Source organism: Leptosomus discolor, chromosome 4, assembly GCF_034619465.1.
Source record: "Leptosomus discolor isolate bLepDis1 chromosome 4, bLepDis1.hap2, whole genome shotgun sequence".
Lineage (NCBI taxonomy): Eukaryota > Metazoa > Chordata > Aves > Leptosomiformes > Leptosomidae > Leptosomus > Leptosomus discolor.
Window position 1 is genome coordinate 80,954,421 of NC_141394.1, and position 14,524 is coordinate 80,968,944.

A 14,524-nucleotide genomic window follows, 5' to 3' on the forward strand; every position below is an offset into this window, starting at 1 on the left:
TACCCAGAATATGTGTAATTACATGCAATATGCCTTTCCTTCTCGCTCCTCAGCTTGGGAAACACGAACCAGTCATTCCCTTCGCCCTGTCAGTTACACAACGCCCTGCGACAGTAGACAGACGCTGCTCGTGACATCTCCAGAGATAAGCAGTACACTGCCACGAACATTTGACTGAAGGTTAAATATATTTTGAAGAGAAGGCAGCGTTTCCCCCCTCCAATACACCACATGACTTCACAACGCCTTGAACTTTTCCCTGTCCACCACTTAAGACTGCTAGATGTTTTGTGAATACTGCGTTCTGCAATTTTTCTTTTAAAAAAAAGCAATTTTCCACAGTATTAAGATCACATTGATAACTCAGTCCAATACAAAATTCTCTCCCCCTTACAGTTTAGCTGATCACTAATTGATTAAGCTAACCGATACCTACAGTGTAGAGATTTGCACCAGCTATTACCGTTTTACACACACACTTACACCGCAACTGAAATCCAAACTTTGTACTCGTACCCTACGGAAGTATCGTTAAAAACTGACAAAAACTTCTTGACAGTAGCCACAAACAAAATACTCACGCCATCATAGAGAGAAATGGAACTCATATGGTTCTTTGAAATGGAAATGCTGCCATGGTGGGGATCAGAAAAGAGAATGCCATCTGAGAAGAAGTACAACTTGCCTAGAATTTGAAAGGAAAAAAAAAAATTGCATTGAGTATATACCAATATTTCAGCATCACGTGACAAACGCCTCTTCTTTCTGAGGAAGAAATCTATGTTCCTGCAGAATTCTGATATACTTAACATGCAGTACTTATCGGTAGAGATTTAGAATAGCATCTAGGCAGCGTTCAGCACGGGCAGGAATCATCAACTATGACTGCATTTGACTTAAAAGCCACATAACATTTACAGTAAGTGGTTTCTAGGGAAAAAAAAAAGAGTTTTTCTGAAAGACAAAAAAATTCCCCATCATGTTGAACTGCAAACTTCCAGAAATGTAAAACTGACAAAACAAGAACTTCGGAAAAACTTATATCCAAACCAACTGAAAATTTTAACGTTTTAACAAGTCGGTCAGATTTTCAGCAAAATGTCGTTATACCAACACGTACGATGCAGACGGTAAAAAAACCCAAACCACCCAAAACAAACGACAGTTTTCCTTTCACTTCCTAACCAAGACCAAGTTTCAAACCGAAAAGCCCTTTACCAGCAGACTTGCATTTTCTTTTGCATAGAGAGACAACCGCTACTGGGCTAGCAATTTCCCTGGAAGCTACCAGTCTAGTGACAGCCAAGAAAGACACGGCATTCATTCTCCTGCCGTTCTTCTTGCCATCTTACAGACACTTTGGTTCTTAACAAACCTGCATGACCAAGGAAAGCAGCTGGAAAATGAGAAACAGCAAGGCTAGATGGATAACGGCTAAAAACAACATTCCACCAAAGCGCTAGAAACTGCAAAGAGCTCATTTCCGACCGTCGTCAGAAAGCCATGAACAAATGGCTATGCAGGGGCTGCCAGCTGGACCTCTGCTACCAGTGCTGGACCAGGCATCAAAAGCAGGATCACAGCTCATCCAGGGAAGCATGTGAGTCAGCAAAAGGGAAAGGTTAAATATTTTCTTTAAAGAGGGGTGGGGGGGGGGGGGGGGAAACAAAAGGAAAAAAAAAAGGCATTACTCATTTCAAAAAAAAGCCAAGCCAAGCAGCAAAGTAACTAAAACACACAGCTAAACACAACGGCACATCTAGCTCCATCTATCAAACAATGCTCGGAAGAAATAATAAACAAAGACGTTCTCCTCTTGAAATGGCAACTTAGAATAAGATCTTCAGAATTATTCAGTATTAAGCCTTCATTTTAATTAAAAAAGAGCTCGATACGAAATCAAATCTCCACACGTAGATACACGATTTCAACAGTTCCCTAAAAACCATACAGGCTCTGCTCACTGCGAATCTAACTGGTGTAGACTGAAGCTTCTATTAACATAAAAATTGGACTGGAGAGACAGCTCCTATCAAATTGGGAAACCACAAACTCAAGCTCCAAATTCAGAGCAAGTAGAACGCAGACAAAGCCACACACAATCACAGGGATGTGGAGGTTTAACAGTTCACACACATGAGACGTTCCTTGCCGATGCTTCCAGCGCTCACCGAATCCAAGGCACAGCACAGGTATGTGCCTTCTATAAAATAACCCACCTGAAGTACATTTCTGGCAAATCTCACAGAACATCTCACTTCACAGAGAAAGTGTCAGTGGGGAAAAGAAGGCAGAGATGTTAATTCTTTTGTAACAGAAAAGCAAGCCAAAAAGAGTATGTATTAATCCAAACTAAACCAGCTTCCTTTACCATGGAAGTCAACGAATTATATCAAGGACAACTTGATATACCACTTGTCTATTTTCCACAAGTGATTAATCACAAAAGAGAGTTCAATTGGCAAGACTGACTGACTCAGTTAAGTTCGCCCTACAAAAACCCGTAAGACAGCAGATGTATTAGCATACAAAGGAAAAGGTTTAACAGTCTGAAGTTTTCTGATGCATTTTCGTCACGAATGTGTACCTTATTACAGCAAGACACAAGTGACAGAGAGAAGCTGAGTGACTGACAGCACCTTTTGCACCTAATCTTGCCAGGCACATAGCTGCAACCTCAGTGGAGCCCAAATTAGAGCACAGCAAACTGTCTTGCAGCATACATGAAAGGGAACGAGATCAAGTTCATTTTCACTTGACACCTAAGGAAATATCTCGCTCGCTGAAGTGTTACATAATAGTCCTTATACCACCTACTTATACCTCTCCATCCCAAGAGTTATCAAAACATTTAACTTTACAGTATCTCCCCAAAAAAGGGAAAAAAGTGAATTGTTCCACTGGGGCGCACACAGCCCATTTTCAGAGACAAAAAAATCAATTTTTAAAAAAAAAAAAAAAATCACCTTTCTCTAGTTATTTACTGAGTGATCAGGTGCCCTCAGCACTATATTGCAAAACAGCCAAACATGTTATTCTGCATTAACCTTCTTCCTTTAAAACGCGTTCAATTAGGGCAAAAGCAAATTCCGCTATGTGAAGGTTGCTGTTTAATGGCCTTGTACATCATTATTAATCCTCAACACCACCTTGCACGACGGCAAAACCAATAAAGCTAAAGATTTCCCTCTAAAGATTGTCAGCTTACACTAAGCACATAGATGTCAGATACTCGTTATCATCTGTTGTACGTCGGTCCTGTGACAACAGTACCTCCTCTGTGCAGTGGAATATAAACATATCATGCCTTAAGAACTATCTATCGGTTCAAGGCAAAGAAAAGCTCATTAATGCAAGGCTGTAGAGTGAGGGAAACCCCTCCCAAATTGTCTTTAGTTCTATTACTGGGATATTCATGCGCTTAGGTTCTTGAAGGGAAAGGCACAAAAAGAGGAGGAATGATCGAAGACTGTTGCTAGTAATCTCGTTTCAGAAAGCAGTAACTTGATTGAATCTGGAAAGAACCAAGACTGGGCATCTTTCTGTAATACAGTGAGCATCTGTGCTAACAAGCACTGAAGTCTGAGTGACAATGACAATGGAAAAAAAAAAAAACAGAACAGCACGTCAGCTCCAGGAGGAGGCTTCGGTAGGAGCAAAGAACACAAGGCCGTCGAAGCAAATCGTTCTAATCCCATCCTACATCCCAAGCAACGAGTCACACTGCCCAGAAGGCACATATTTGCCTTCACTTCTTGAGCTGGGAGCCCATGGCACCCTGTTGCTACTTAACGCCCAATCTTTCCAACCTAGTGTTCGTATAGATGCAGAAAGGCAGAAAATCCATGGCATGTCCTCTAGTAAGGCCAGAAGCAGCCAGTCTGTGCAAGACTTTGAACGTTAACTATGGGAAAAAGCCACCTCCCAGGTCTGCAAAGCCTCATTGCCAATCACATGAGAGTCACACGTGCCTCAAAAGCGAGCCTAGGGCTCTGACAGGACTCCTCCTCCTAGGACTAGGAGTTTCAAGCAGAGGCTGGGGGGACAAAGTAAGACATGGAACTGAACAAGAGAGAGCTGTAAAAGCAAATGGAAAGAAAGCTTAAGACGATGGTATCGGTAGATCTGCCAGTCCCAGAAACTCTGCTTCTCTCTTGTCGTAAAAAAAAAAAAAACCCACAAAATAAAAAGAAACAAAAAACCAAGAAAAAGTGGATGAACTGTATAAGCAATCAAAAAAACCCCACATCTCACCTTCTGCAGGCATGGCCTGGGGATTGCTAGAATAAATATACGCTCCGTCGCCTCCAGTGAGTAAAGTGCCCAGAAAAGATTTGTCCTCCTAAACGGGAAAAAGAAAGACTAGCGTCACAGACTGGATCAAGGACTGTAATCCAGGCAAGAATATTTTCTCATTCATTTCTCATTTCAAAAGAGAAAAGGGGTTTTTTTTTTTTTAAACAGCATCTGTCAGAACTTTTGATAAACTTTTAAACTGCTTTGATACAGGAGCAGCGAAAGACAGGATGTCAACAGTATAATTTTGAAAGGCATTTCCCCCCATTTTGGTTTTGACAGCAGCTATTAAGTTACAAGTTATCGTCACAACCACAAGGCATAGCTTTTTGTTTTTTGATTGTCAATTTACTGAACTAAAAGTATATTACAGGAAAATAAATCTATTTTTAATGAAGATTTCTGGTAACCACAAATTAAACCACAAATGTGAAACTCATGTGGTTTACGATGTTCCCAGATCCCAAATTCTTTTCTTTTTCATAGTGCTTGAAGTGTTTTCCTTTAGCCATTTAGCATGCTAATTAAGTTAAAAGGAAGTTGCATGTAGAGTGGCACTGAGATTCGGGGTTTTTGAAGCACATGAGCTCCGTGTGTAATACTTAGCGAGACTTCCATGAAGTCGTAGCTTTGTTAAAACTCTATTTGTTCTTGGGTTTTGCCGTTCTTTGAAATAAAGAAAACCTCAAACTTTTACACACAATGTACTTTTTTTTTGTAGGTCAACATTTGAAAAAAAGACAGGGTAGAACGGGCAAGTCTTTCACAGAAGAGGAGGAACAAACATAATAAAAGCCAGTTTTGCTAGCAGCTAAGATTTTTTGGAAGTGTAACTTCTATAGTTTAACAAAACTATTTACTTTTACCTTCAATAGGTGCTGTGCCTTTTCAGACAGTTTCACATCACTATCTTCAACCTGTAGCCAGAAACAGTTTCCATTTGTATTGTTAGTATTAAAGAAGACCCAAGGCCAGCAAGAACTTTAGGTACCACAGATAAAGTCCTGAGATCAGAGTGCTTCAAGGACAGCTTTGTGCTCTTCAACCCTGTGTTACCATGGGACTGAAATCGTTCCTTGGAAGACACTCAAGGGGATACTCCCTATTAAATTGTTTTATAGACTACAACAGGGTTGTATAGACATAAAGTAGTGTATCCCAGTCAGTCGTACTTTTTATTACTGTTAGTGTTTAAGAAGTACAGATTGCCAAGGGCATAATGGTGTCCAACCTCATCACATTCGTTGGAAGTACACCTCTAACAGTGGAGTACATCAGAGGTCTGGAAGCAGACGTTTCTTTCTGTTGGAACAGCCATTTAAGGGATCTAAAGTGCCCCACAACAACAGAATTTTCAAGAGAGATGCTGCATGCTTGAAAACCACCCAGGCCTTTACACGGCTACAAAACTGAAGTGGCGAAAATGAAATCATTTAAAACTTGTGTTATGAATGGAACCATCAGGCTGTTTCCACTTATTAGTTTTTCACTTCATGCCCAAATTCAAAAACCAAAAGAGTATTAATGTACTAATACTCTGTTTCAGTGCCCAAGTTCCATACTTTTTCCTCATACATCTGCACTTTCATGACAAGTTCTCCTTTGTGAATCTGCACGTCTAGAAAACAACCCAAACAAGTTTTTGCGTACTAACCAGCCAAGAAGCGTATCTTGGGATAGCCGCAGTCAGTATTATGTGGCTGGTTTCTGAATTAATGCTGCCATCTGCAGGGAAGTAAATGGAAAGCAAAGCAGTATAATACCATCCATGTACTTCAGACTGTTCAGTAAGTGACTTTAACGACTTGAAATTTCTTTAGGAAATACGACAATTTCCTCATTATTTTAAGGACTTCTGAGTGTTTAAGAGAAGCTTTCACAGTAGACTAGCTCCCAGTCGTCCTGTGCTGTAACATACACAGAGCTGCTACACGATACCAAAGAAACCCTCCTTTTATTCTGGGCTTGGCGTACGGCTTCTTCCTTCGCTCTCCTCCCCACCAAAAGCGTTCCAACTCCCATGGTTAAAAACCCCCAGCCTTTCCGGACACAAGAGTCCATAAATATTGTTCAGACAACCTCAGTAACTCCATAAATATTGTTCAGACAACCTCAGTAACTACCTATCTTTGTCATATCTAAACAATCTGGAAAATACGCACTTGTCTAAGGTTACGGAAATCACTCAGTAACCTGTATTTTAAGTGTAAGACTGCTCCAAACCCAAGCTTTCTACAAATCACATCCTCTTCTAGTTTTGTTACATCTCTTCCAAGCAAAGAGCAACTGAAATTAAAACATATTGTGTAAAATGGGTGTTGCAGAAGTGACGGAAGAGAGCCGTTCGAATTTCCTCGTACAACGGAAAACATTCACTCAGACTGAAGAAAAATTTCGGAAGGGTACTGTTACACCTCAGCCCTGCTGTATCACAAGGCAGCCATAAAACCCAAAGTCCTTTCAGCGAGGTTAGAGAAACTTGACCCTCAAGATCTAGCAAGCTAAAACATTTGGGTCTTCTAATCAACCCAAAGGCTTAAAACCCTAACGTTAATAGTAACAACATCCATCAGAAGCCCTGTTGCTACTTCCGTCGCACCAAAGCTAACAGAACAACCACCAACATGGGTGTTAGAATTTAAAATAGTTACCTTTTTCTTTCACTTGTATCTGTGATGTTAGAAAGGACTCTGAAAAGACAACAGATCCCAAGCATCCTCTTCCCGTGAGCAAGTCTGGAATGTCAAATACCATCATAGAGGCCTACAGCAATCAAACAGTTGGACAGAAAGGAAGAGAAAGCAGAACTTGAAACATTTCCATTGAAGCAGAAAAATCTGTGTGTTTTAAACCCCGTAAAACACCACTTCTACGTTGCGGTGGAAAGTCCGAGATCACAACTCTAATGTTTTATTCCAAATTCCACTGTCTCGCTTCGCGTTAAAACTCAATCCTGCCTCGGTTTCAGCATCTGAAATCTCTCTCATCTCTCCCCTTACATTTGGGCTCACAAAGATAAAAAAATCTCAGCATGCCTCATAAAAAAAGCCACTCGAGCTCTACTTTCTAATAAAATGTATAATCAGAACACCGAACAGCTTACTCACCGTTTTAATCAAACTCAGGCTATCCTCATTATCTAGTGGAGTAATTCTAGAACAATAATAATAATCAGATATTTAAAGGTTAGATCATTTTGAGTGGCTTCAGAGCAGCCAAAAGAACTATTTAATTTTAAAATAAACTCTTATTTGTGCAGGCCATTTCAGTCATTTAGACGGCGTGGGGATTGAAAAAGCCCAAGCTTGCGATATCAACTAAGTTCAACGCACATTTTTTTAAAAGGAAACTCTTAATGAGCTCACGCTGCTTCTACTCATTAGCAGTTAATAAAATTGGTCTGCCCAGTTGTTTTAGATTTTTTAAAATGTTATTAAGATTCCACAGAATTAGATAGGAAATCATTAAACTCTCTCATGCACAACAGCGTCTTGTATGAAATAATCAAATGCAATGTTTTCTCAGAAGTTCCAAGACAAGAAAAAGAAACGTTTTACTGCATTAAAATCACTAATTAATAACAAGAAGCATAAGACAGTGATACAGACCTTCCATGATTATTCACAGCCTGAATTTGAAAAGCGATTTTGGAGCTGTAGAACAGAAATTGTACTGATGAAAAAGGTGTTTTATACTTCTTCTACATGTAAAAAAAAAAAGCAATAATAGATTTAAAGCAAAATAACTGCTGAAGTGATTAAGAAAGCAGGAAAAGAAAAATGGAATAATGATCATGATTTTAAAAGTCTGAATGCATTATGAAGTCTGGGAATTGGGCAGTCATGCAAGTTCAGTTTAAAATTAAACATTTGACATATTTTCTCCCAAAAGAAGGTAACGCATTGACACAACAGATCGGTCAATAAATAGCTGACAATACGCACCGTAATGCAGTTTTAAGTTGTGTTGAGTGAAGGGTATCTAACACAGACATGAGCGTCTGCTCTGCTGCCTCCTTTGCCTGAAAAAAGGAAATTGAGAATAAAATATCTTTTCCCCTACTTCCGAATCCCAGCAGCTACAGGAGCACCCGTAAGATAAACAAGAGACCACACACTAAACGGAAACACACTGATGCACCAGGCTAAAATTTGTTCTTTCACATGTCTGATTTTCCTCACTATAAGGTTAGGAAAACTCACAGAAAATGGCAAAACAATTGCAGATGGATAAGATTACATACACTCTGAAATTTCTTTTTTTAAAAAAACAGAATTCAGAGAGACTGGTTGGAGGCCACGGTATGAACCTCATTAATGTTACGCAGTTGACTGAAACAGTTGGGGTTTTTTTTCTTTTTAAATTTTGGTTTGCATGGGATCTTCTATGGCAAGCAATCCAAATCAACAATCACAGCGTACAGAACGGGTGCTTCATTTACCTTGGATTCAGTGGAAGTTTTAGCATAGCACTCAATGCCAGCAAGCACAGCCTCTACAACAGCAGTATATATTTGCGACAACAGCGTACTGAAGAGAAATACAAACACAACATTTACTAGACAGATAGAGTTTTCTTCCTCCTCTGTTTAAAGGAGCAGTTTTTCCCCTCATAACACAACTCCCTTATATGGAAGGGGTCCTTGTTCAAGTAAGTGTAGAAATAGCTTTATACTTAACCTTTCCATTTTTAAAAAAAAAATAAATTAGAGCAAGTAAATTGCTCAAATTACAGAATATGTTGGAGAAAACCTCTGTGCCCAAACATATCCCTACTCTCATCAGTCAAGGAAAAAAAAAAACAGTGTTTTACGGTTGACTTTTGCTGCAGTTGTGTTGAGGATCACATCCCAAATATCCCAGCAAGAACAGACTGGTATCCCCCTGTTCTGCAAAAGCAAAACTGGAAAACAGAGCGAACTGACTTCAGGGACTGACTTGTTCTGGAGCGTGTCAAGCAAAAACGATACCAAAACAAACCAGTCACCACAAGCTTTTGAGCACACCTACAGCACAGCTTAGTCCGATCCCCTTCCTAAAAGGGAACTGAAAAAACACAGTACAGAAGGAAACAAAGGTTAGGTGAAGCCAGAAGCGACTTAGAGCTACTGCCATAGTTACAGCTCCAGAAAAACAACCACCTGCGCCCAACTAAGAAACATCAGCCTCTGTCTGCCAGCTAAATTAGAACAAAAAGATAAGCAGATCGACAAAGCAGCCCGACATCCCCGAACTTTAACTCCTCTCATCGCTCCTCTGCAACTGTGAGACGTTAAGGGATGGAAGAGGGGGGAGGGAAGAGGAGGATACAGCACTTCAGGCCTATGCAAAGCATTCCTGAAGGATGGAAAAAAGCATCTGAAGCTCCCAAGTGTGGCCCAGCACAAAGGAACCTCAAAATGCACCACTGCTTGTGCTTGAACTTCATCCCCAACAGCAGTAAGAGATTTTAAAATCAAACTTTCTTACTGCCTTTTGAGGTTTCTTCTATGTAATTTCAGGTACTAACAGATGCATTTAACTTATGTTTTCAGTACACACTCATTACAGGAAATGTGTGTAATTCCTCCTAACTCTGCAACCATTCCTATTTTCACTCAAATTCACATATATATTTACAAGAAAACACCTCACAGTGGGCTCTGCTTTACATTAACATGCTACAGTTCCCTTACTTTTCTTCCCATTTAAAAAATTTTAACACTAACAATGCAAAACAGAAAATGGTATTTTCTTAAAAAAAATAAACCCATGAGATTTACCCCAGGGATACTTCAAGTTACAGTCAGTTTATCCACTCCAGCCAATCTGCACTCTAGGTTGCAATTCTGCTTCCTACATCCAGCCAAATTTGGACTGAATAGTGCCTATGAAATATTTTTCCACTTCTTATTTCATTGCAAAACATTGACAAATATAAGCACCACTTACAGGACTCAACTGCAAACCAATTCCAAAATCATGAGGTCAGTTTTGCCAGAAATGCTAATCTGGCTGCTGTTGTTGAAACTAGATTATTTGATCCAATACAGGGATGCTTCTAAGAAAAACATATTCTCATATAAAATACTGCCTCTGTCAACCAACATCTGCTTTGCTTAGAACTTCTCTAGCCATCTCGGTTAGAACTGTGTTTAGAACAAAGCTTTTTAGAAGGAGGACAAGAAACATTCTATATATTTGAGCAGAACATATATGCAAGTAAAATTACCACTCGAAATTCACTATAAAAAGTGAAAATGCTGTTGGTCAGTGTAGTAACTTCGCTTTTACGTCTTTGAGAACTGTCTCACAATGACCAAAAGTCAACAGGACGTAGCACAAAAGGTCACCACTACCTTCTGACACCTCTTTAATGTCTTGCTAACACGTCATGCAGGTTTCCAAACTGCTCCGCTGCAGAAGCAAGAACGGGATCCTAAAATTATTCTAACTAGGAAGGACAGAATCTCTGACGAAAGGTCTGGTTTATCAAGACTGAGCGCAGTACCAAAGCGGATCATCTACCACGTTCTTAAAGCTTGACAGGTATCTACAGCACGCAGGGAAGTGGACATCAACACGGATAAACAAAGTCTTAGTTTGTGAAGGTCAAAATGTGCGGAAGCTTTGTGGCTTATTAATAAAAAAAAATCCAGAAGTTCAACTTTTATCTATCCTTTAACACAGTGAAATTTCTTTGCAAGTTTGAGTGCTCCCTGTTGGCGTTCTCACTAACCGTTATAAAACCTTACACATTATTTCGCTTAATGAAAGTAGTCCGAAAATTACTTTGACTTTTATGTGTGTTCCCATTCAGTTACAGATACTTTCCCCCTCAGTGATATGAAGTACATTTTAAAGTGATTCAACTACGTGTTGAGACAGAACAGTTTTACTAAAATTTAAGCAAAATTCACTAGTATTTCCTGTCCTACATTGCTGTGCAGCAGAAGGGATGTCTCCCCAACCACTCCTAGTTTGCTCAATGAGCAATTTGCCTTTGAAACCCTTTCACATCCACGTTATTCCAAATAATAATGCAGCTCTGCAAATGCCAACAGCCACTGCTGACTAAAAGCGGTTTTGACCTACTGCAACAAGGTAGAAAGAGTGAAGAGTTAAGGAATAAGAAAAAGTTGGCAGCTTACACTTGTTCCGCTTGCTTGTGCGTCTCATTGTCATTTCCTGTATCAAAACCAAAAAATGTTTGGTTTAAGCACTTTCAGAAGCGTTTACACAGAACTCCTTGGGCACAGCATTTCTGCTGCTTATCTTACGTGACAGTTATCCAGTATTTATTTTTATATATATATATATATTTTATATATTTTTATATATTTTATATAACTGCAGCTTGTTTGCAGATTTTACCAAAAGCAAAGCGCAGGTTAACTCACGTCAGTACAGCCAGCACATACAACGGCCAAGGCTAAGCCCTGCATCCCCCAAAACTGGCTGTACTGGGTCAGAACAGAGATCCCTCTCATGCTGCACCCTGTCTCCCAAAGTGGCCATTCCTGGATGCCCGGGAAAAAGCACAACTAGAGCAAACACGCACTGTAATGCCTTCCCTTTTGCAAGCCTTCAACCACCTCCTCTTCGGATACTTTCTGAGCTGGGTATGGTTTCGAGATCTGGAGTAACCCTAAGGAGACTGACTTCATCCATAGACTCATGCAGCCATTTTAAACGGGTATGAAAATTGCTCTGAAAAGTTTCACATGGCTTCTTTTTATTAGGGAAGACAGCTGTTGTAACACACTATATCGGACCCAAACCAGAGGATAAAGGATTAAAGTCAAAAGAATTTTCTCTATCCTTTTAAAAAAATCCTCAATTATTTTGTCAATTAAAAAAAAAAAAAAAAAAAAGGAAGCTTATTTGACAACTACCACTTTGAATTACTGTATTTTTGGGGACTGTTTTTCTATCAACAGGAACATGGGCTCAAATGTTTACCTAGCCCTTGTGAAAGGCCCGCACACTCAGGCACTGCCTTCCCACCACATTCTGATGCGGACACAAACACCCTTCTTGACCTCTGAATCGTTCTCTGCGAGTATCCGACAGATTTTCACCCGTGAAGGTAGGATGTGCCACGGAATGATGGTCTGCTGTGACGCCATGCACTGGCTACGGAACTACACAGTACCTACCGCTCCATGGCCTAATGCTCATAAAGGAATCCAAGCCATCGTTATTTAAAATTTGTAGCAATTAAAAGAGAGTAACTGCCTTAAATTTTGTAGCAATTAAAAGAGAGTAACTGCCTTAAATTACTGCTTGGTATTTTTAATATACTTACCCAGGAAAGGAATGTGAGTAGTTCCAAAAAAATAGGTCCTTGAACAAGCCAGAGGTCCCTTTGGAGACACACACTGCACTACCTAGTTGTCAGTATTAATGAGACACAAAAAGACCTTAGTAAAAAAACAATTGGTGCAATAATTAACAATAAGCTAAGTTCCCCTTAAGTCTTCTAACCACTGACATACTACAGAAGTGTACGACACAGACTTAACTGGATTTTAAAAAAGCAACTTACGTTTTCAAAGGTATATTTCACTTTTGACTTGACCTGAATGGTTGAAAGCCCTTGGAAAGGAGATGAGCTCTGACTTCCATAAGCGTTAAGCATGTGTTTTCAATTTCCTATGTCAACTGCTCTTTTCATGAAGAGGAAAGTGTGTCAGGTTCCCATAACTATGCTTGCACTTGGTCTCATTTACTATTTTCATGACACCCTATTAAAACAGTATCACCTGTACCTGTAAATAAACCACCTTTTAAGAACAACATCAGAATCCGAGGACAACAGATGGAGCAAGTACATCAGAATAAAATGGTACTTGCATTTCGAAAGGTATCAAATGGTCTTAATGAGAATGTTAACAAGAGGAGAAGAAAGAAAATTGGAAGTGTTTTTACAGAAAAAGGGTTAGAGAGAGCAGCAAATGGAGGATGAGATTTCACCGGGACGCTAAAACAATTCTCTCTCAGGCTTGTGACACATGCAACGTGTCCAGAATACCCACGTCCATCCATCCCGGAGGCAACTTATGCACGAAATGTTGTCACATCAAGATCATAAACTCACTCCCTCAATCATACGCTCACTCCACGATGACCTGGACTCAACCACATCCACCTCCTCAGCAGCACAGACTGGACTCGCACCACTGACGGACACTCCCAAGCCCCTGGAAATCGGCTCGCAGGGAGAGCTACACCAGGCAATCTGCACGCTACCTCTCCTCCTTCGCTGCGAGGTACCTTCTGACGGCCCCAGCCCAGCCAGCCAGAGGATCTGAATTCCCTGGGGGCGCTTCCCCAGTTAGGTCCCCTGCGCGGCGGTGCAACAAGCCATCGACCTCATCATATCTTTTAAAACTAAGCTTTTACTTGAAAATGGAAACAAGTTAATCTTACAACTTGATCTGAACATTCTTTGAACACCAGAAAGACTTTCAGAGTTTCAGGAACTGTTCAGTTGCCGAAGCTGACGCGGAAATTTGGGTGCACACAGGTATCCCCTATCTATTCACAACGTCATTATCAAAAGCAGTGTCTTTCCGCTTCTTTTTAAGAAACAGCTGAACAATTCTGATTAAAACAAAATCTGTGTGTCACAGTTAAGTACATCATCAGCTACCAGCAGGAAGATTTTCACTTTGTGGGCTACATCCCCACAAACCGCATTTCCCTCTCCCCCACCCCAGACCTTTACAGCACCACAAGTGTTTAAGGAGTTGTCTATTTACAGGGGAAAAAAATATTTTAATGCATTCAGCAGTCCCTGATTAAACATCCAGTATAGTTTGGCTTGGAAAGAGAAAGAAAAAGGAAATTGTTCCTTAAACTGACCAATTGTTATGGTAACGTGTTTTTATATGTTAAGAAGAATTGGGTACTTAACTCACGGAAAGTAAGCATTTTAAGGGCATAAAAAAATATACAAAGAAAAGGAAAATATACACTGCTTCGAAGTACCAGATAACTACATAAAAGCCTTACCATATGCTTAGCAGTGCTTCCACCAAGGCCAGTGTTTCGAACAAGATGTCCTTCTGACGGAAAATTAAAGTTACCAGAGTTCAAATTTTCCTTAGTTGAGTGGCTACCAAACAGAACAAAGGGCTGCCGGCTAGGGCTAAGGAGAAGAGAGGGTATCACCACCAAAATACTTGAAGAAAATGTACAAATAATAAATGAAACCAAAGCTTTCAAGTCTGATGGAGCAGCTACTG

The 14,524-nt window shown here is 40.1% G+C and overlaps 1 protein-coding gene across 1 annotated transcript in view; it reads right to left on the minus strand.

Annotated features, from left to right (window-relative positions):
• DNAAF9 (dynein axonemal assembly factor 9) overlaps positions 1-14,524 on the minus strand; it is a 71,110-nt gene that overhangs the window by 27,640 nt on the left and 28,946 nt on the right. Inside the window, exons 10-21 of the mRNA XM_086464286.1 lie at positions 14,292-14,427; positions 12,583-12,664; positions 11,426-11,462; positions 8,738-8,825; positions 8,241-8,317; positions 7,905-7,949; positions 7,404-7,449; positions 6,948-7,059; positions 5,951-6,021; positions 5,163-5,213; positions 4,255-4,342; positions 582-685 (exon numbers count right to left, since the gene is read on the minus strand). Coding sequence (XP_086320412.1) covers positions 582-685; positions 4,255-4,342; positions 5,163-5,213; positions 5,951-6,021; positions 6,948-7,059; positions 7,404-7,449; positions 7,905-7,949; positions 8,241-8,317; positions 8,738-8,825; positions 11,426-11,462; positions 12,583-12,664; positions 14,292-14,427 — 937 coding nt within the window. The remainder of the gene's footprint in view (positions 1-581; positions 686-4,254; positions 4,343-5,162; positions 5,214-5,950; positions 6,022-6,947; positions 7,060-7,403; positions 7,450-7,904; positions 7,950-8,240; positions 8,318-8,737; positions 8,826-11,425; positions 11,463-12,582; positions 12,665-14,291; positions 14,428-14,524) is intronic.